We start from the raw sequence: 21,374 nt of genomic DNA, 5'->3' as shown, positions 1-21,374 counted from the left end.
TCGTCCCTCTCCATGTTACATACACCTTCTTGATTCCATTTTCACTCGTTTATCATTCATATATACGCGGGACAAAATGTTTCGATCATTTTTAGGTCCACGAGGCAGACGCGTGTTTGGTTCTGGCGAACAAGTACTGTCAAGATCCAGATGCGGAAGACGCAGCAAACATCATGCGTGTCATCTCCATCAAGAACTATTCGGATGACATTCGCGTTATCATTCAATTAATGCAATATCACAACAAGGTATTGTTATCATTAGATATTTTGAATGTGATTTAAGTTTCTTTTAGAAGAATTTTGTTTAGAAAATATATATTTTTAACCTAATAATCATCATAATGATTCGAATAATAAATAATTAATGATTGTAAATATTTTATATTAGTAATATGAAAGTATTATATAAATTTCGATTAACAAATTTAAATATTAATATATGTATATTATCAAATTTTATTTTATACACAATTAAAGATGATACTGTTAAATACCTGGAATTATATCTGATCAGGACTTAAAAGAAAATTTACTGTAATTTATTGCTTCGCATTATTTGAAATCCATATTATAATAATGTGCTGAATATCCAGACAAGTTGGGTGATTACAGTTTAATAAATTTCAGATATCGATAAAACTTTTAATTAAAGAGAAATTATAATAACATGTTGATTATAATAACTAATTATAATATAAAATATAATTATTGTCAATAAGAATTGTTAAATTTATTGGGTATATTCAAATACATGTAAAGAAATTCAATTCGATGTTTGAATAATCGATACTTTATTTTGTTTAATTTTATTCAAATATAATCGTAATTTTCGCTTTTCTATTTCTATTAATCGTTAAAATTTTTCACAAAATTAATATAAATTTTCATTCAATCAAAAATATAATATAATATATATTTTAATTCTAATGAATCTATGTATAATATATATTTCGATAGAAATTATAGATTAATAATTTTAAACCTTCTATATTATTTAACATGCAGTTTCGAGAACGATGTTGTTAATATGCGCGGTACTCCCGAAAAATAATTAAAATAATGAATAATTCGATTATTATTTCACAATCAATAATTAATAAAATGAAATAATAAAATTAATTTAATGATAAATACGAACCAAAAGAAGCAAAAATGATGTATCTTTTTGAAATAAATTTATCGTTTATTTATAAAAAAATATTCATCAGATCATTGTTTTCAATCACTTTTTTCCATCATTCAAAAAATTATAATCTTTTGACAAAAAGAAGATGTCTTATTTCAATGAACTCATAAGTACATTTTTTACACTTTTATATTAATATTCGAATATGTTCGAAATTTTACGTTTCAGGCCTACTTACTAAACATTCCATCATGGGACTGGAAACAGGGCGACGACGTGATTTGCCTGGCCGAATTGAAGCTGGGCTTCATCGCACAGTCCTGTCTAGCGCCGGGTTTCAGCACGATGATGGCCAATCTTTTCGCCATGCGTTCCTTCAAGACGGTCAGTAGAATGTCGTTCTAAGGACGACAGAAATATCTGCCGATCTTTTTCATCTATGCATGTGTGAACAAGGTTCCTTAGGTTTTTTCACGGTTCACTTGTTCACAGCGACCTCGCGATTTTTATTAATTCTCATACAAAAATAATATGTACAGAAAATACCATTCTGTTATTTTTATCTCGTTTTTCTCGTTTTAAAATCGGTCGAAAATCATTTTTCGATATAAAAGCTGCGTTTTTATCCGCTGCGTTTTGTTTTAAATTATCCATGTTGAAAGGTTGAAAAAAGTCGTGGAGACGTAAGTAGATTGGTGTCGCTGTGAACAAAAGCGCGAATCCGTACATGCATAGGAGCGTGTGTAATTTAGAAATGGTTGGTTGATTGGTACCAGTCACCCGATATGCAGGCTTGGCAGAATGACTACCTTCGTGGAACTGGAATGGAGATGTACACCGAAACACTGAGCCCTACCTTCATTGGAATGCCCTTTGCCAAAGCCACTGAGTAAGTCGGTCCATGACCAATCCAACATCCAACAGATACCTGCATATCTGATTCAAGAGACGTGATCTGTGGTTCCGTTCGTTTGTGTCGAGTCATTGCGTGTGTATATACGTATATATATACATATTATACATATCCATATTTTGTATTTAACAACGCATCTAAAACGCGACAAATATTTTATCGAGTCTGTATTAGACTCGATCTGAATTAACAAATAATTAATCACTAATTAAAAGAGTTATTCGATTCGAATAATTTGTCAAATTTGAGAAATATATAGAAATGACATATCTATTTGATAGATTAATTTAATATAATTTTATAGAAATTTATTTTTTTATATATTGAAAATAAAATTTAGTAACTTTGTTCGATTATGATATCTTATCTATTATATAATTAGGTTTTTATATAATTTTATAATAATCTTTTGAATACTTGAAATGTTTATATTATTATAAATAATAATACAAAATGGAATCACAATATTATCTCAATTGCATTACATTCAAGTAATATAACAATAATAAATAAAAATATATGAATAATTATGATGGAAGAATACGAAAATAATTCTATAATTCTACTTTTTGTTAAATATATAAACGTAAAAGATTTTTTCTTCATCTTTTTCATCTTTTCACTCATTATTCATATCATCGATCTCAATTATTTATTTTATTTTATATAATTAACAAAAATATTGATATTCGTCTAATTCCAGTTTTCTGTTGAAACAACGAATAAAATATCTCAAATTATATTAAAATCATATAGGAGACGTGCTCTTATTCAAAAATATAAATAATAAGGATATGTTATAATTTATCGTGATCGAAAATATCGACGAATTTTTCATTTATTATTACGTTCAAGTATTATTAATAGTACTGTGCTAGTTCGTTCGAAAATTCTCAATTTTGTCTCAGAGTAATAAGGATTCCGGTCGACCTCGGTTCTTTTTGTGTTCACGTTAACGACGACGGAATCACTTGGAAAAGGATTCGCAGTCTCTTGAATCGGAACGAAAAAAAGAAAAAAAAAAAAAAAAAAAAAAAGAAAAAAAAATAAAAAAAGGATGAAGCTTCGCCTCGCCTATGTCTTTCACTACGCTCCACTCTGCTATATACATTATATGGATTATATCTACATCTATATATCTATATTATACATGAACGTATTAACTGTATATTGTACAGTACCGTATCTGTGCTCTACACCTAATCGATGTAAGCCACCTCTAATCGCTTCAGTAACGTTTTTTGTATTTTTCACTCTCTTTCTCTGTCAGTTCTACGCACGGTTTGAAGTCGATCCGATTTATACCGTGGTTCGCAAAAAGATTTGTTTCAAAAGAAAGAATTTTACATGGAAGAAGGATTTATGTAGAATTTTATTATGTGCAACGATAAAGCACTTTGATTAAATAATCGATTTAAAAATGATCATTTTAGCAGTATTTTATCTGTTAGTTTTATTTATTAGTTCTAAAATTCTAATAACAAAAAATATATTAATATATTTAAATATTTAAATATTTCTATTCTAATTTATTGTTTCATTTTTAATTTAAAATTTCATCATATGCTGCAATATATTACTTCAATAATTTAATTGAAACTTTTTTAATACCTTTTCTTTTTGTTAGTTACAGGAATATACATATTATATAATTTTTTTATAAAAATTGCATAATGAACATTGAAAAATTAAAAGTTATCATGTAATTAAAGATTTCACGTCAAATCCTTTTTTCTATTTTGAAATCGTACGCATATTTTAGAAATATAATTTGTAAAATAAAATGTGATTTTTATGCTTGAATGCTCCACGGTATCGATTGACTCGAACGCTCACCGTACGTATAATAAAAATTTGCAACAACGACAAGCATAAACGGCAACTGGATGATTGGTAAGCATTAGGAATTATAGCTAGTAGGTATCTCAATCTCGCTTAGTGATTCGATCAGTCTTGAAAGGCGATTCCATATATGAGAATCGAAGGTACTATGCAGTGCTTCGTGTCAGTGAAAAATTGTTGTTGGTCATTATCAGTTCAGGATTATATCTATCATAGATATGTGTAGTAACGAATATATGATGCATAAAATGGTACTTATTTGGTTATATTTGTAAAAATATTGGCCTATACGATAGATAACAAGAATTTTTCAATCGGTCAAGATTGTGTGTAATAATTGTGGTTAGGTATAATCGTAGTGTGATGTTCGTACAATTGTACGAAGATTAGTATATTTTTTTTTCCTGTAAATATCCAAATTTCATTCAACAAAGGTCAGTAAAACAAAAAATGTAATAAAAGTAACTTAGCTTAACTGAGCTGTCCATTAAGAAAAAGGGAAAGAAACAAAATATATTCGAAAGAATTAAACAGATCACATAGAACGTAGATAGATTTCATAGAATATTGTTATAAATTTTTATTAATCAAATTTTATTTCCAGAAAACTAACTTAGATAATTAGAATATTCCTATACGATTTCGAATCGTTTCTTATTCTTGGTAAATCTTTCTCTCTATTCGAGAAATACCACACATGCAGGGTATTTCAGAACGAGTAGTACAAGCATGCAGAAAGTGGTTCTACATGCTATAAATGAATCGAAAGAAAAGGATTAAATTGTTTCAAGGCTTTGTTTTCGAGTAAATTAAGTTTGAAAAGTATTTAAGTTTAAATGGTATTGTCTGATTTTTGATTGAATACGAATGAATAATGGATATTATAAATGTAAAAATAGACAAAAAAAAGGAGAAATTTTTTAATTTGGATATTAGTTTCTAAAAAATCGAATTTGAAAATCAAATTTTTTGAGTATATAAAATAATTTCTTAATTGAATATAGAACATTCGATTATAAATTTAAATTAAATCGAAACAATATATTATTTTTGATTACGAAGACGAGACTTTGATTTTTCATGTAAAAAATGTAAAAAAAAAAGTTGAAAATTTTACCTCAAAACCTATTCAAAAAATAGTAAAAACCATATCCTTGAATTCACTTTTGTTTCATTCCGATATCTGAATCGATTGTCGAGATATGGAGACTCAAAGTGTCTATAATGCTTAAAATAGTGCTGAGAATATGAATAAGCCTCGTGACCTATATTTTTTCCTGGAAATGCATACGTTCTTCTAAGAATTATGTCTAAAGTTTTAGATAGATCAGTACGAGAAAGAGAATTGAATAAAAGATAAAGATAGAGATAGCAAACGATTAAAAATTATCTTTGTCTTTATACGACGATATCTTGGGAACCTGAAGTCATATCGGGATAAATGAAAAAGCATTTTAAAGGGCAAGGTTTCGCGCTTCTAACGATCTTTCATTCGTCGATTAAAAATCATGATCTTCGAAGTTATAGCGATTTAAAATTCTACTAATTTTAATAGGATTTAATAGAATTCTAAGGTAAATTACGTGTGAGAGGTGTGTTTATTTCTGGATAAATATTCTTTATAACGATTTTATTAATGATATTGAAATTGAAGATGATGATAATGATTATATAATTGAAGATTTTAAATTAGTTCAAAGTAACTTGAATCTTTATTTATTCGATTATTTATTCGATATTATTAGATTAAATTTAATTATATTAATAGAAAAGTAAAAAGAAAGATCTTTGAAATATAGTTTTCAATATCGTAATTTTCTTTTTTACGATACACTTGAGTAATACTTAACATACTTTTGAACTTGATAATCATACTTTCTTTGAACTGCCCTACATTCATTTGTGAAACTTATCGATGGATATTCTTATGTTACTAAAGAATAAAAAACGAAGCTTTCTTATAATTTTTAATATCAAAGAATTATTAAATTTATCCCAACATCTATAACCAAATGCTCAAATCTCAATTTTCACCAATAAAACTAAACCATTCTTCTTCTTTTCATTTATTTTCACACATAATAATATTCGATTCAATCAACTTCGATCGAAAATTTACAATTTCAGTCATGCTTTATAAAGAAGAAGAAGAAGAAAACTCTTAAATCTACTCTTACTCGAGAACGAAGCTCAAAACGAATTTTCATTCTCTTCTTTTCGATTCATTTTTTGCGCCTAGAATTATTCATTTCGTCGACTTGATCACGTATCCGTGCTGAGACACTCTGCACATCTATTTGACAGATGAATGAAAATCGGTGTTATCCTATCTTGTTTATCCTGCACGACGAGATGCGGACCACGAGGTCAGCGTCCTTCCTCGTGTCAGGTTCAGTCAGTTATTTAGATAGATTATGAAAGGTTTGATGACGTGGGGCTTGATTGGTTGGTGTTTCAGTCGCCGGATACTCAGGCGTGGCAGAATGATTACCTGCAGGGCACGGGCTGCGAGATGTACACGGAAACCCTCTCCCCGTCCTTTACCGGGATGACATTTCCCCAAGCCAGCGAGTAAGTTCTCGCTGTCATTGGTTGTCACACATTGCAAACAATTTTTATTAACATACATATACATACATACATACATACATACAAACATACATACATACAAACATACATACATATATAAATATATGTATACACAAGACACATCATACAAACACAAACGAAACACGTAGCGATCGCGTGATAAAAAAGAAAAACGAGTTGTGACAATGAGATTTTTTATATACACGTGCAACATAAACTTGGACACACTCGAAAAATGAACACTGATAGTGCGAGATTTTTGTTTCTCTGCCTGTTTTTATATAATTGTTGATCTCGCACACTTTTTAAATGTACCTCATCGGTGTGAAACGTGTACATATACATATTATATACTATATTATTGATTACGAGATTACAATTGTCACCCTTCACCTCGGTTTTATTGATTATCCCTTGAAACATGTTTTTTTTTCTCTCTCATGTATCGGGATCGTTTTTTCTTTTTTATTTATTTATTATTTTTTTTTTTTGGCTAGTGTAGTTTTTGTTTTGTTTGGTAATTTGATATTTTGAATGTATCTTTGAAATTTTTATATATAAATACACACACACATATATACATATATATATATATGTATGTATGTATGTATGTATGTATGTATATATATATGATATTGAGCCGATCGTTTGAATAGTAACGTTTGTTATTTTTATTTATTTTTTTTTCTTTTTTGTTAACCAGCTATCTCTGGTTTTCATCACCAATTTGTACGAACAATTTTGCACCAATTTTTTTATATTGTAGAAGTAATAGTGATGCCAGATCGGTGCAGATTTCGCGACAATTTATACAAATACAATAACTCTCAAAGTTTTTTTTAAATCTTAAAATTTAATTTTATTACATTGTTTTCAAAAATTTTTTTTTATTTCATTTATAGCTTTATAAATTATCTTGTTTCGATCAAATATTTAATTTAAAATAAATATATCATCGTTTAAAGAATTTTAATCTTTAAATACTAATTTCAATACTAATTTGTTTTATTTTTATATCTTAGATTCAATATTAAAATAATTTATGTAACATATTACAATATATATTTTGCAATTATTATTTGAAAATTGATTAGAAAATGAAATAATTGAATATAAAAACTAAAAAGTTATGAAATGAGTTAAAAGTCATTTTAACTTTGTAATTAAAAATAATAATTGCACAATATTTCTATTAAAAATGATTTCTTTATTACGTTATTTTTTTATCATTTTCATTAAAATCTTTTTTTAATGAAAATTTATTTAAATTTTTAACGTTTCTGAAAAATTTTGTCTGACGAAATCTGCATATCATCTATTTAAGATTGTATTTTGTTTTTGTTAGTAATATTTTTACGGCTTCAATATAAAATAACATTTTAAAAGAAATATATTGTTTTTAGCAATATAATAATATATTCAATTTTATCTGGCATATATTTTTAATATTTATGCATAAATTTTTTTTTTAGGGATATATATATGTATATAATATATACATATACATATGAAGAAGGGTTTTCTTTCCATTTTTATTCTTCTTCTCTAGTGTGTGTTCTTAGTTGTAGCCTTCTAATCTTTTCTTAACAAAACACGTTCGTTGTACACGCATGCCTGCTGCTCTCTACTTTACATCAGATGCATACATTTTCGGATGTATAACATATTCACACGAATTATAGAAAACCTCTTGAACGAGCTCGCAGTTTTTACATTTCAAGTAGGTTAATATTTAATATATTTTATAAATTCCTTATACTATATAATTCTTGATAAATCCAGTGATAAATATCGTTGGGAAAAAAATAACTGTATCTTTTAAATATATTTATTAATATTCTTCAATGATATTTTTTATGTATTATTCGTACATGTGTTGTACATTATAATTCATTGATCGAATTTTAAATAATATGAAAAATATATAATAAATTTGGGAAGTTGTTATTATTATTATTATTTTTACAACTTCATTGCGTTCTAAAAAATATAAGAGTGCGCAATAATAATTTAACTTAACGAGCTATAATAAAATATACTTTTGTAATTTACTGCATAATATTCCTTCAATAATGGAAATTCGATTGAACAATTTTAATCGATAAATACATATAGCTTATATAATTGATTGTGTATTTAAAATTGTTTCTTTTCTTCTGGAAATGGAATATGAAGAAAATTTATTTTACTATTTAATTTTATCGATACGTAATGTCTTTCAATTTTCTATATCAAGCCAATTCTCATCATCGACTTTTTTTTTATTTTATTCTATATTCTCTTTCTTTTTCTCTTTCTATATTTTATTTTTCCATATTTTAAAATCTAATATCTTAGGAATTAATTAAATTATTAATATAATATCATTTTATTCTTTTTCTATCTTTCATCTTTTTTTCTCTTTCGCTTTTCATAAGTATTGCTTTTTAATATTTTAAATTTTTTTTCTTTTTTTTTCATTAGAATAGTATAATATATTTTGCTAGATGAGAAAAAGAATCGTCAATGGAAATTAATTAAATTAAAATTATTAAAATTAATAATAAATTTAATTTAACTGTAAAATTAATAAAAAATTTGAAATCATTAATGTTTAGATAAATGAAATTCAAGAATTTAAAAAAAAATTAAATTAGATTTATGTTATTTCAGAGAATACTTTTATTAATTTTAAATTTTTAACATAAAAAAGAAGAAAAAGTTTTTCCAAATTTTTATACATATGTATATCTCTTCTATGTATCTCTTCTTTTAACTTGAGTGCATATTTATAAAAAGTTAATGATTTTGATTTTGATCTTAATTTATAAAACTTACCTAATATTGAAAGCTATTTAAGAAATAATTTGAATAAAAAATTATTCAAATAAAATGTGAAATTAAAAATTATTTCATGATAATGAAACCACATAAGATTGTATATTATAATGATTTTTTAAATGTTTTATTTCAATAATGTCCACCGTATGAAATTTTATATTTTTTTTTGTAAATTATAAATTATATAAATTTACATATTTTCTATTTTTTATGTAGTCTTTAATGTCATTTTATCTACTGTAGAATTAAAATTTAAACATATATCATTCTGCTAAAAATATTTTAGAAAAATGATTTAAAAATAATATAAATTTCGTGTTACAAAACTTTTGTAAATAAAATTTTTCATATATCTAAAAATAACAGATATAATCAAAGTGATCAAAGTTTATATCTTGTGTGTAGATTTATTCATTATTTTATCCTTTAACATTTTATTTATATCTTTCAACATTTCTTTCAGTTTTCTCCAATACATTTCTTCAATATCAAACATTACTTTTAGTTTGATAAAGCAAACCATTGATTTTTTTTTTATTTTTTTTGCAGTGCTCATTACGATAACATGTATACTTATTATTTCTATTATCCGTTATCTGTTTTCTCTTTTTTTTTTCTTTCTATTATTTCTCTATTATCTCTTTTCTCTTTTTTCCCTACATATTTTCCTTTAATCTTCTTGATAATTTTGCGAATTCAATTTAATTTTCTGGTTTATATATATATTTCAAGAGACTATTATCGGTGATCTTTCTCTTCTTTGTTCTTATCACTATAATTTGTATTTTAATTTTCATTTTAATTTTATATTACCATCCTCCATTTTATGATTATGGATTCGTTATATATTATAGAATTTTTCTTCAGAATATATGCAACCATTTCTTTTTATTTCAATCTTTTTGTATAAAATGTTCTATGATATGTAGGATTTACTTTAGAAATTGATTATATATTTGAAAACAATAAAAAAGTAGATATATATCTATTTGATATCTTTCTTTCTTTCAACTCTTATAAAGTCTGTATATCGAATATTTTTGTTAAACTTTTTTTATTTTTATATTAATACTTTAGTAAAATAAAATCTCTTAAGCTTTAACTGTTATGTATTACAAAGTTTTCATAATTTTACTTTTAATTAACACATATGATGCTAACAAGTGTTTTAATAATTCTCAATTAAGTTAACTCTTTAAATTTTCACAAATAGTGGAATACCTGGAATAAAATTATAAAATCAAAAAATTAATATACATATTTATTATTAATTTTATTAGAATAATTGAGGTATATAATATATATAAAATATAATACAATATATATATATATATATATATATATATATATAAATTTCATTGTATTAAAAAGAAATAATAATAAAATCTCAATTACTATTCATCTTATTTTTTTATATTTGCATTTTTTTGAATTATAGTGATCCAGTAAAAAGAAATATTTTAAAAATATTTAATATATAACAAAAAATAGAATACATATTTATATAAACTTTCTTTATTACTTTCAAATATATAATCAATTTTTGAAATTCCACATATTTTGAAACATTGTATAATCTATTTTATTTTCATATTTTTTAAATTCCCTTCCTGAACATCTAACACTATTTTTCACCTATATTTTTCAAATATATAGTTTACTACTTTTCTAAAGTAGTAAATGGTCATTCCATTCCTCTATCTTGAAATTCTCTTTCACTCCCTTTTCCCTTTTCTTTTCTTCATTCATCACTCTCTTCAGATGTTCTTTCCGTATCTGATCTTTCTGATCTCTTTTAAAATCTCCTGTCTATTTCTTTCTTCTTTTCCTCCTTTTATAAGCTACCATTTTTTTTTCCCTTTATATTCCTCCCCTTTCCCGTCCAACCTTTCATCATCTCCTTAGCGCTTTCCTCGCTTCAGCCCACTTTTCTTAACACTCATTCGGCTCATCATTTTCTCTCTTTTCCAGTTCTCTCTTCTTTTTTTCCATCGATCCCTTTGTTGCTGTTTCCAAATTCTACACTATTTTGCTCATATCTTATTTTCTTTTATCAATATTTGTTTCACATCATAGTAATAATTTTCTCGTGAACAATTGATAATTATTTACATCGAACATCGCTTTTCATCATTGAAGCTAAATTTTAAATAATATTAATTTTTGGTAAAAGGAATTAGATAAATTATACATTATGTTTGGTATGTATAGGATTTTTAATATAGATATTTTACTGCTGTCATAACACGTACAATATTTCTTTGAATATTTAGAGATATTGATTTTTATATTTTATTCGTAATTGTAGTATTGTTATATAAATTATGCACTATATTTATTGCACAATTGGTATTGCTGAAAATATTTTAATATTTTACTTATTTTGTAAATTTTAGATTTTAATCACTAGAAATATTTTTCTTGAATTATTAATTAAACTTTTAATTAGAAAATTTTTATCAATAGTTTAATTATAAAAAGCATGTAATAAATAAAGAAACAAATAAACAAAGTCATTATATATAATATTATTTGCTATGTAAAATAATAAGTTGAGTAATAAATTTGTTCGAATTTCTTTAAAAAGATCATAAGTATTTTTACATAAAATTTATTTATTTATTATTAATCAAAATATATAAATAAATAATATAATTTGTTTTTTTTATTTTTTTTTATTTTATTAATCATTTAATGAATAAAATAATTTAATTATTCTATGAATTTGAAATTTTTTTCATAAAGAATATTTTTTAAATTGAAAAAAATTCAATAAAGATTAAAAACAAACTATTTTTCTTGTATAAAAATTATATACAATTTGATTTAATAATATTATATAATATTATATAATTGAATTCAACTATTTGAAATTTTATAAATATTCATTTTTATAAATATATTTTAAATATATCTATTTATGCTTATTCACTAGCACAAATAATATTTTCATAATGTTTTTTAAAATAAATAAATAAATAAAGATAAATTAATTTATTATTTAATCTGATAAATATGTACATTTGCATGTACAGTTTAATCATTGTAACTTAAAAGTTCATATATTTATTACATATAATTATATTCTATTATATATTCTATTATACTAAGGATGTGAATTATAACAAATGATACAAAATGAAATTATAATCTTTCAAAATTTCTGTCAAACATAATAATACAAAACTTTATCGATTATAATATATTAGGTTGACGCAAATTTTCTTGTCTTGATTAGAGACAGCACCATTTTAAAAGGTTATTTTCCCCAGCACTGCTATTTATGTATTATATAGGATTATTGATCTAAAATCTTTATCTATTAGTTTGCACATATATGGTTTGTCATCATGGTTTAGTTTGTGAGCGCGATAACATGTACAAATTATCAAATTTTTATTATCAAATTCTATATAGACATTAGGTCTTTCTATCATAATTACGCTCTTTGACATTTATATTTTGATACGTATATTATAGTTACGCTTGTTGCGCTTAGGAGCAACAAGGACACTTAGTTGGTCTCTTTCCCAAGTTTTCGAATAGGCTTAGGATTTTAAAGTTATTAGTTTAGAAAGCACTAGATTTCTTCTATATATTTCGCATGAATTTCGAATTTATTAGACAAGTAATGATTTCGTTGTTTCGAATATTTCTCGAGTTACCGTTTGTTCAATTTTGCTTGCTTTGCATGCCTCTCTGATATTTTCATTTCTGGCCGAGGTGGCAGAACAGAGCGTCTTACAAAAAATTATTGATACGATTATATTGGATATTTATTTTTTGATTAAATTTTTTTGACAATTTTTCGAAGGAGGAAAAAATAGATGGATTGAAAACGCTCTGTAATGCTGTGGGTGTCTATATTACGCTATAATTAACATTCTATACTATCCACGTGAAACTTTCACTTTTACATCAAAAGCATCCAAATACCCAAAAACAAAGACAAAATATAAATTACTAAATCTTAAAAAATAAAAAGTGTTACACATTATAAAAAAAAAATAAAATATTGGAAGCAAAACATAGAAGAGAAAATATTCTCTCTTCTATATGGAAGAAAATATGGTGTCTGGAAGCTTATGAATGCGATATATAAAACAAATATATATCTATATATAAATATTTTAATGTTAATTGTAATGAACTTTTTATTTCTTCATGTTAATACACATATAAATATTTTTATATGTTTCAATGCATATCATTAATAATATAAGATTTTGTTTTTCTATCTGTGAGAAATCCTGTAAAAACTTAGAAGATAAAATTTAAGTATAAACTTGAAATTTAGATTGATCATTAATAATAAAGTAGTAGATTTATATAGTAAATGAATTTTATATGATTCTATTTATAAATTAAAGGAGAATTCATATTATTAATTGTAAATAACTTAGTAATTATAAATAATAGTAAGTACAATGATTAAATTAAAAATATAATAACAATGAAATTTTATATATTTTGAAATTATTAGAATTTATTAGTGCTATTTACATATTTGTTACATTTCACTTAGAATTTCCTTTCACAGTAACTCTCTCCCATAATAATATTTATTATAATAATATTGGATTGAAATATTTACAGAATATCTCAAGCTATTTAACTTAAACTATTAATTTAACTATTAATTTAATACTTTATGCGTGTATATATTCATTTATTTTCTATTTATCATGCTTGATTATTTTTTATGTATCATATATATATATAGCATATTAAAATCTATATTTTATATTATATTTAATATACTTTAACATAAATAATATTATTCTTATAGTTTATAAATTATATTATTTACGTTATATATTATTTTATATTTTTTTTTCTTATTTTCTTTAAATATTTATTTAAATTAGATATATTTATTTAATTTAACGTTAAAACAAACTTAGTTTGCATTGATATAAACGCTTTGCCCTATTTGTTGAGCACCTGTTCTCACCTATTATTTCATAATCACTATTTTACGCGTAAATGTTTCTTACTTGTGAGTAAAAGTAACTATGATATTGTTTATATATTTTTAAAGAATGTAGAATATTATGCAAAACTTTATCTTAGGTTATGCTTCACGAAGTTGAAGTTATTGCTGTTGGCAATCGAGATAAAGGGCGAAGGAGGTGGCGACAGTAAGATATCAATTAATCCACGTGGTGCCAAGATCGTAGCAAATACTCAGGGATTCTTCATTGCTCAATCTGCCGACGAAGTAAAACGGTGAGAATAAATTCTTTCTGTAATCAAATCATTGAAGATGAGCTTTAATGTGGAATTTTATCATAAATTTTCTTACCAAGGATAATAATCATAAATCTCTCTCTCTAAAATGGATCGTTTAATTATGGATCATTTTTTAAAATATCATTTTTCAATGAAATTACATGTAATGAAGAATATGATTATATTAAATCTAAAAAAAAGTAATCTTACAATTAAATATAAAAATTTCATTCTTTCTAGATTTTCTATGAAGAGCAATAAATATTGAAGAATTTATAAGAAAAACAACTCTCATTGATTTTTACTTTTTTTTTTTAAATAAAAAATATTATTATTATTTAATATTCTTAAAATAATATTTATTCAATAAATCTGATTTCTTTTTAAATAAAGCATTATAGTATATTATTACATATAATAAATATAGATATTATTTTTAATTACATTATATATCTTTTATTATTAATAAATGATTAATCATTCTATACGTGTATTTTTCCAGGGCGTGGTTCTATTGCAAAGCATGCCACGAGGATATAAAAGACGAAACTCTGATCAAGAAGTGCAAGTGCAAAAATTGTAAGTCTTTCTAGTCTAGTGATATCTCTTAACCGACAATATTTAATTCTTACTGAAAATTTTCTGCTATCGAATTTCTTAACCAAACTCCGAATTATTATCGAAGTTACTTTATATATACTATATATACGAATAATAATTAACGTAACATCTCTCTGTACATAGAGCGCGTTAAATATGTTGAAAAAAAAAAAATATTGCGAATCACACACTATTCGATCCTTAATTTCGAAGAACGCAACAAGTTGCGACAAAATACGGATCGAAACCTTTTTCGTGTGACTCGCAAAAAAAAAAAAAAAAAAAAAAAAAAAGATAAACGATTCTTATATACGACTTTACATAGACTAACGTGTAAGACCAGACGAATCACACAGGAAGCTCTCTTTTTCCATGATATTCCTTCGCCCTTTCCTCTTTCTTTTTCTCTGTGTCCTTCTGCCACTGAAAGCCGTAGCAGTAATTACCGCGACAATTAACCAAGTGACATGGTTGTGACCATCCTCTTGTGATATATGATCTAGTGGGGCAGCAGCAGCGCTCCTGGGGCCGGGACTTAGGTAACGTCTCACACTCGCTCGCTTAGTCTTTATCTATCTCGTTTATGACTATCTCCCTCTTTATGTCTTCGTTCTTTTCTTTCTCCTTTGCCTATCTTTTTCTCGCCTACTTATTTTTCCTCCCCATCTCTTTTTCCACATTTCTCTTTCTCTCTCTCTCTCTCTCTCTCTCTTTCTTTCTTTCTTTCTCCCTTTCTCCCTCTTTACTTTATTTTGTAAAAATTGAGTGATTTTGATCCGTAAAACTAAAAAAGATTTTCAATGGATTTTCAATCAAGATTGAACGTTTCAGTTCTTATTTCCCCGATTTCAATTGTAATTATATACTTGGTTTTACCCCTTGTATTTTATTCGTTCTATTGCTCTCCCTTCTTCTCTCTTTCTCTATATATCATTGCCTCTTTGCATATATTTCTGTCTTTTTTGTGTCTTAATTATGTGTACATATGCCTTCGAGTTTTTTAACCATTATCTTGCATATAAATATATATATATATATATATACGCCGAGGCGGTGATGATGATGATGATGATGATGATGATGATGATAATGATGATGATGATGATGATGATGATTATTATGAAAATGGCGATGGGATGATTGCACCTTTTAATCCTCGTTTCAGAGACACTGTCTAAACGCGACTGCCTACAGTTGGGTATTTATTCGTTTTTCACGATTTCCGTTTCCTGTTTCGTTTATATTCTATTCGTTCTCTGTTGCAAACGTTGATATATTTCGAAGAGAAAGTTGGCGAATTTAAGAAGTTATCTGTTTACAAGAATAAATATATATATTTTTTTTTTTTTGAACGATTTGAAAGACTCGATCGTTCAACCAACACTTGATGCCACTTGATTATCGTGACGTGAAAAATGAAATACCACTGATACACACGTGATATGTATCCCTTTATAGTTCTGTCAGTTGGCGCATGTCCACCTGGCCAATCGAGGAAATTAGTCTGCACTCTAGTGTGTGCCCTTCTCGCTCGCCTTGCATGCATGATTAGTTTCCGATTCGAATAATTTTACGCCTTAATGATACGACAGCTTCGTATAAAACTCACTCGCTCTCTCTCTCTCTCTCTTTCTATCGCTCTCTTTCTCTCTTTCTCAATAAACCTCAATTCTCTCTATCTTCTCTATTTTCTCTCTGTCTATCTATCTGTCTGTCTGTCTATCTGTTTATCTATTTTACTCTATCTATATTTCTTCTAATTCTTTGCTATCGCTATTCTACCCCCTCTAATCTCTCTTCGATCGTGTGAGAACTTTCAATGTGCCAGCTGTCATTGATGAAACTCTGTCGATCGTTAGGTTTCGATCAATTTGAAATTAATCTTCTATTCGCTTTCACTCCGAATATTTGTCAAAATGATACAATGTTTCGCTGAAAAAGAAAAGCGGATTACCTCTTGGATAACTTTGGCGATAATGATTTTCTACGATTTTTTTCATACGAATAAATTTGTAGGGAATGACGTATATTCTTTAATCATGGATCGATTTTTCTGATTAACGATTCTACTCTCGTTTACATAATAATGTCACACAACGTATCATACCAACACACATATATATATATATACATTCAGTTCATCTGAACTCATCTGAATGTAAGATCCGCTATAAGATATTCAATCTCCATCATGTTAATATTAAACCCTGGGCAATCAACGTGATTTCATGTGAATTTTATTTCGCTTATTATCGATTTTAGAGAGAAATTCTTTATTGCGTCATTTTTGAAATTATTAAGAAATTTCAGGATGGATAAAAATACATCGGAGGTAAATAGTGTTTGAGGAGCTTTGTAGTTTATTTTTGTATTCTTTTTATTTAGTATCCCTTATCCTGACTGTAGGAAACCTGACCGTGCTGATTGAGAGTAAATTTAAGCAAATAATACGATATAGTGCTGCTATCTTTCGATTCATACGTGAACGATAAATATGATAATTAAATTTTCTCGAGGATATGTTTCATTTAACGATTAATTCTTATTTATTAATTAATATAAAAATAAAAATAAATACAAATCTTATGTTACTTTTATGATTTTTATTTTATTATAAACTAAGATATATTAATTTATCATATATCTTCACGTATGAAATGTTTGAACAATTACCTATAAACTTACGTTTATAGGGTGCTTAGCAGAATTCTGTCTTTGCTAACATATTCTGCAATTATAAATAAAATTTCTAATAATAAATTCATAAATATTATATAATAGAACCTTTCGTATCCGAATTAATAATAGATAAGTAGAAATATATAAATTTGTCATTTTATTTCAATATCTAAAAATTTTATATTATTTTAATAATTCTAACTATGAATGCTTTGAGAAAATATATCATTGTTGTTAATATTATCATTTACTATTATTTTATTATCGTTTAATTATTTATTTTATAAATATTTTAATAAGAATTATTATATAAGGGTCTAAATTATATAAAAAAAAAAATTTATATTATATATAATATAATTATATATAATATAATATATTATATATTTAAATTTCAATTTGTGTAATTATAACAAATGATTTATAAAATTATATATATATTGGATAGATAATATGTATTTTTAATAAAAAAATATATTATTAAGAGATATTTTGTTCGAATAACAAAAACATTTGTATAATCAAAAGTTCAGATACGGAAGACTCTACTCTGTTAAAAACTTACTTAATGCAATAAAAAAAAAACATCAACTAACATTTTTATTTTCAGGAAGAAATAAGGTAGACAATTACTATATTTACAATATCTAATAGTAATAATTAAAGCTTTGGGGTGCTGTTGAGGAACGATGAATAAGATGCTTCAACTTACCTTTATTACAATATTTTCATTTTACTTTTAGTCCCAGTACACGCTGTCAAAGTTTCTATGGTAACTCGCAAGAATACCTTGTATATTTATAACAATTTTCTAAAATTCAATTTCGTTCTCTGGTTCCTAATAAACAAACCTCTTTGACCATTGACAAACCATTAACCCTCCTATATCATCTTCCAGTCATTTCAGTAGAATATCCCTGCGTGTTTACTGACAAACATATGTCCGGGCCGATCGCTCGATTTTTACAGATGTGGGGATGATGATGATGCAGACCGGCATGGTGAAGGGAAACACTGCCTACAGCAGTTACCTCGACGGTACGCGTATTTGTACCTTCCTTGCCGTCCTCTTCATCCCAATGTACATCCTTCATTGACCTATATCTACGAGTTTGTCAGAATAATCTTAAAGGAAATAGCTTGAGATATGCTATATGCAATCCCGAACTTCGGGTCGAGTCGGAAATATTCGAGTAGAATCGTGCGAGCTTTCGATATCGCTCGAGGTAAGCTGTCTGACTTCGGCTCGACTCGACAATAATCGGACGTGATCGGCTTTAATGACCGAGACTCGAGCTCTCGAACTGAAATGAGACAACCGTTTTGAATCGAATCTTTTAGGATTTACTACGAGAGTATCGTTCGATTCTATACGAATTTTCCCGACTTATCCCAAGTCTGTAAAAATTTCTAAAAATATATCCATTTGTGAGATGACAATATAAATAAGAAAAGTTATAAATAATATTATAAATAAAAAAAGTTATAAATAAGAAAAGATTATTATTCTGATAAATTCTCTCTGTTTGAGTCCAATTTGAGAAATTATTTTTATTATTTTTATTATTTTCAAAAATAAGAAAATCAATTGACTCAAACAGGATTGATTTTGCGTTTAACCAGGTAAGATGGCGTAAGTGATGGAAAGAAAAAAAGAGAAATGCAAGTTAGATGTTTAATAATTCATTATCATATGCACTTACTCCACGGTACCTGCGTTTGAACATTTTTGACATCGTTCGATATTGTTTCTCGCTGGGCTTTTGCTAGAGCTAATATATTTTGGCGATTATTGTTTTCTAAAATGAAGCAGCAACGTCGAATTCAAGCTGGACGAAGATCGTTACACATCGCATATGTACAGAATTTCAGTTTGATATAAATTTTGCTTCAGTTTTCACGAGAAATCGTCGCTTTTGCGGATATGCTAATTTTGCTAAGCACGTTAATATCAACTCGTATATTCTGTGTCTACACATTCCTGGCTGTTACGTTTCACTGGTTAAGAAACTTGCTCGTTTCAGGCTTGATTATCGTTCTTAATCGTTATTCGATGTGCTTATATTAAAATAATTTTGAATTATTTTCTTCACAATTCAAATGTTATCTTCTTTGTTTTCCATGTAATTTTCTCTGTTTTAGGATAGCATTGAATTTATCGAAGAGTTAATAGGTCAGTTTTATTTTCAAATTTATTGATTAGACAACGAATTAAGAACTGTCAAATATCTTCAAAGTTATTTGACATTTCTTTTTCTAATTTTATTTTCAAAATCTATTTTTTTTATATATATATAATATAAAATTGCACATTAGTACACTAGATATTTGAACGTTCTCGTGAGTTTTGTTATTTTAATTCTAGAAACAGAAGAATTCTTTTATCATTGATATTTTATAAAAATTTTGTATCTTATAACAGATATTGTACACCTATGCTACTATATTATAATAAATCTTTATTTTTGGTTAATATAATCTTACTTGGATGATAATAACATCAAAATTTTTCAAGTTTATTTTCATAAATTATTCTAATTTATTAATAAATTCTTTTCATTAAACAAATAAATTATTATTAAATAATATAATAATAATAGTAAAAGTACATTGTCTTATATTTTTTTAATTTTTTTTTAAATCTATATTTCTCTTATAGATATTAATAAATTATATTTTTAAAGAATAATTTTTTTCATCTTTATTAGCCAAATAAAATTTTATTTGGCAATAAAGAAAATTGTTTTTTTTCTTCTATAAATCTTTTACTTCGATTATTAGATTCGATTATCAGTTTAGTATATATCATGTTTATACAAAGTGTTTTGTAATGTATGAGTCAATTTCAGGAATTAACACATATGAAAACAATAAATAAAATTAATATATATATATATATCATAAATATATCAATCATCATCAATGCTTAAAAAAATATATAATTTTTTCCTTGTCAAAATTAATTACATCAGAAAATGTGTCAAATTTGAAATTATTCAAATCCACTTTAATCATTTTCTTCGTGCAATTAATTTTTTAATAATTAGCAATAATGGATTAAAATGAAACACTTGATATTTATTTTTGCTATCATAACATAGTATTTTTAAGTTTTGAATAATTTTTTAAATATTTCTCGTTTATTAAGAAACATCTTTGAAAAGTAGAGTTTAACGTTAAGTTAAAACACACAAAAATTGATTAGTATATTAAAATATTGGTTCAGGCTAATTTATTAAGTTGTAAGCAATTTAAGTTCGTATTAGATGAAGAGATACCGCGTTAGACAGATAGCTTTATCTCTGTTTCGCTTCATCTACAAATTTAAATTGCTTATAACTTAATAAATAAGTTTTAAACAACATTTTTCCATATCAATTTTTCTGTTTTAATCTTCAGAATCGATTCTCGAAACGAATATACATGCATGTATATAGGCAAGTATTATGATTGATTGCACAATCAATTTTAGATTTAATTTAATTTAAAACATATCTGGATAATTATTCTAAATATTTTTATTTTTATTTTCTATCGTTTCATATATTTCATTTTGAAGAGAATTTTTTCA

General features: G+C 25.6%; 1 protein-coding gene across 38 annotated transcripts in view; it reads left to right on the top strand.

Moving 5' to 3' along the window:
- Window positions 1–21,374, top strand: part of LOC413994 (calcium-activated potassium channel slowpoke) — a 120,026-nt gene that overhangs the window by 71,571 nt on the left and 27,081 nt on the right. For 17 of the 38 annotated variants that reach the window (XM_026442888.1, XM_026442903.1, XM_026442884.1 and 14 more), the window contains exons 9-14: window positions 96–248; window positions 1,357–1,512; window positions 6,342–6,454; window positions 14,366–14,521; window positions 15,027–15,103; window positions 15,628–15,663. In XM_026442888.1, coding sequence (XP_026298673.1) covers window positions 96–248; window positions 1,357–1,512; window positions 6,342–6,454; window positions 14,366–14,521; window positions 15,027–15,103; window positions 15,628–15,663 — 691 coding nt within the window. Of the gene's footprint in view, window positions 1–95; window positions 249–1,356; window positions 1,513–1,904; window positions 2,018–6,341; window positions 6,455–14,365; window positions 14,522–15,026; window positions 15,104–15,627; window positions 15,664–18,772; window positions 18,842–21,374 lie in introns of all 38 variants that reach the window. The other 21 variants (XM_026442898.1, XM_026442911.1, XM_026442901.1 and 18 more) reach the window with 7 other exon arrangements.

Source organism: Apis mellifera, linkage group LG9 (genome assembly GCF_003254395.2).
Source record: "Apis mellifera strain DH4 linkage group LG9, Amel_HAv3.1, whole genome shotgun sequence".
Classification (NCBI taxonomy): Eukaryota; Metazoa; Arthropoda; class Insecta; order Hymenoptera; family Apidae; genus Apis; species Apis mellifera.
This window is presented reverse-complemented; position numbering and strand designations above follow the sequence as displayed.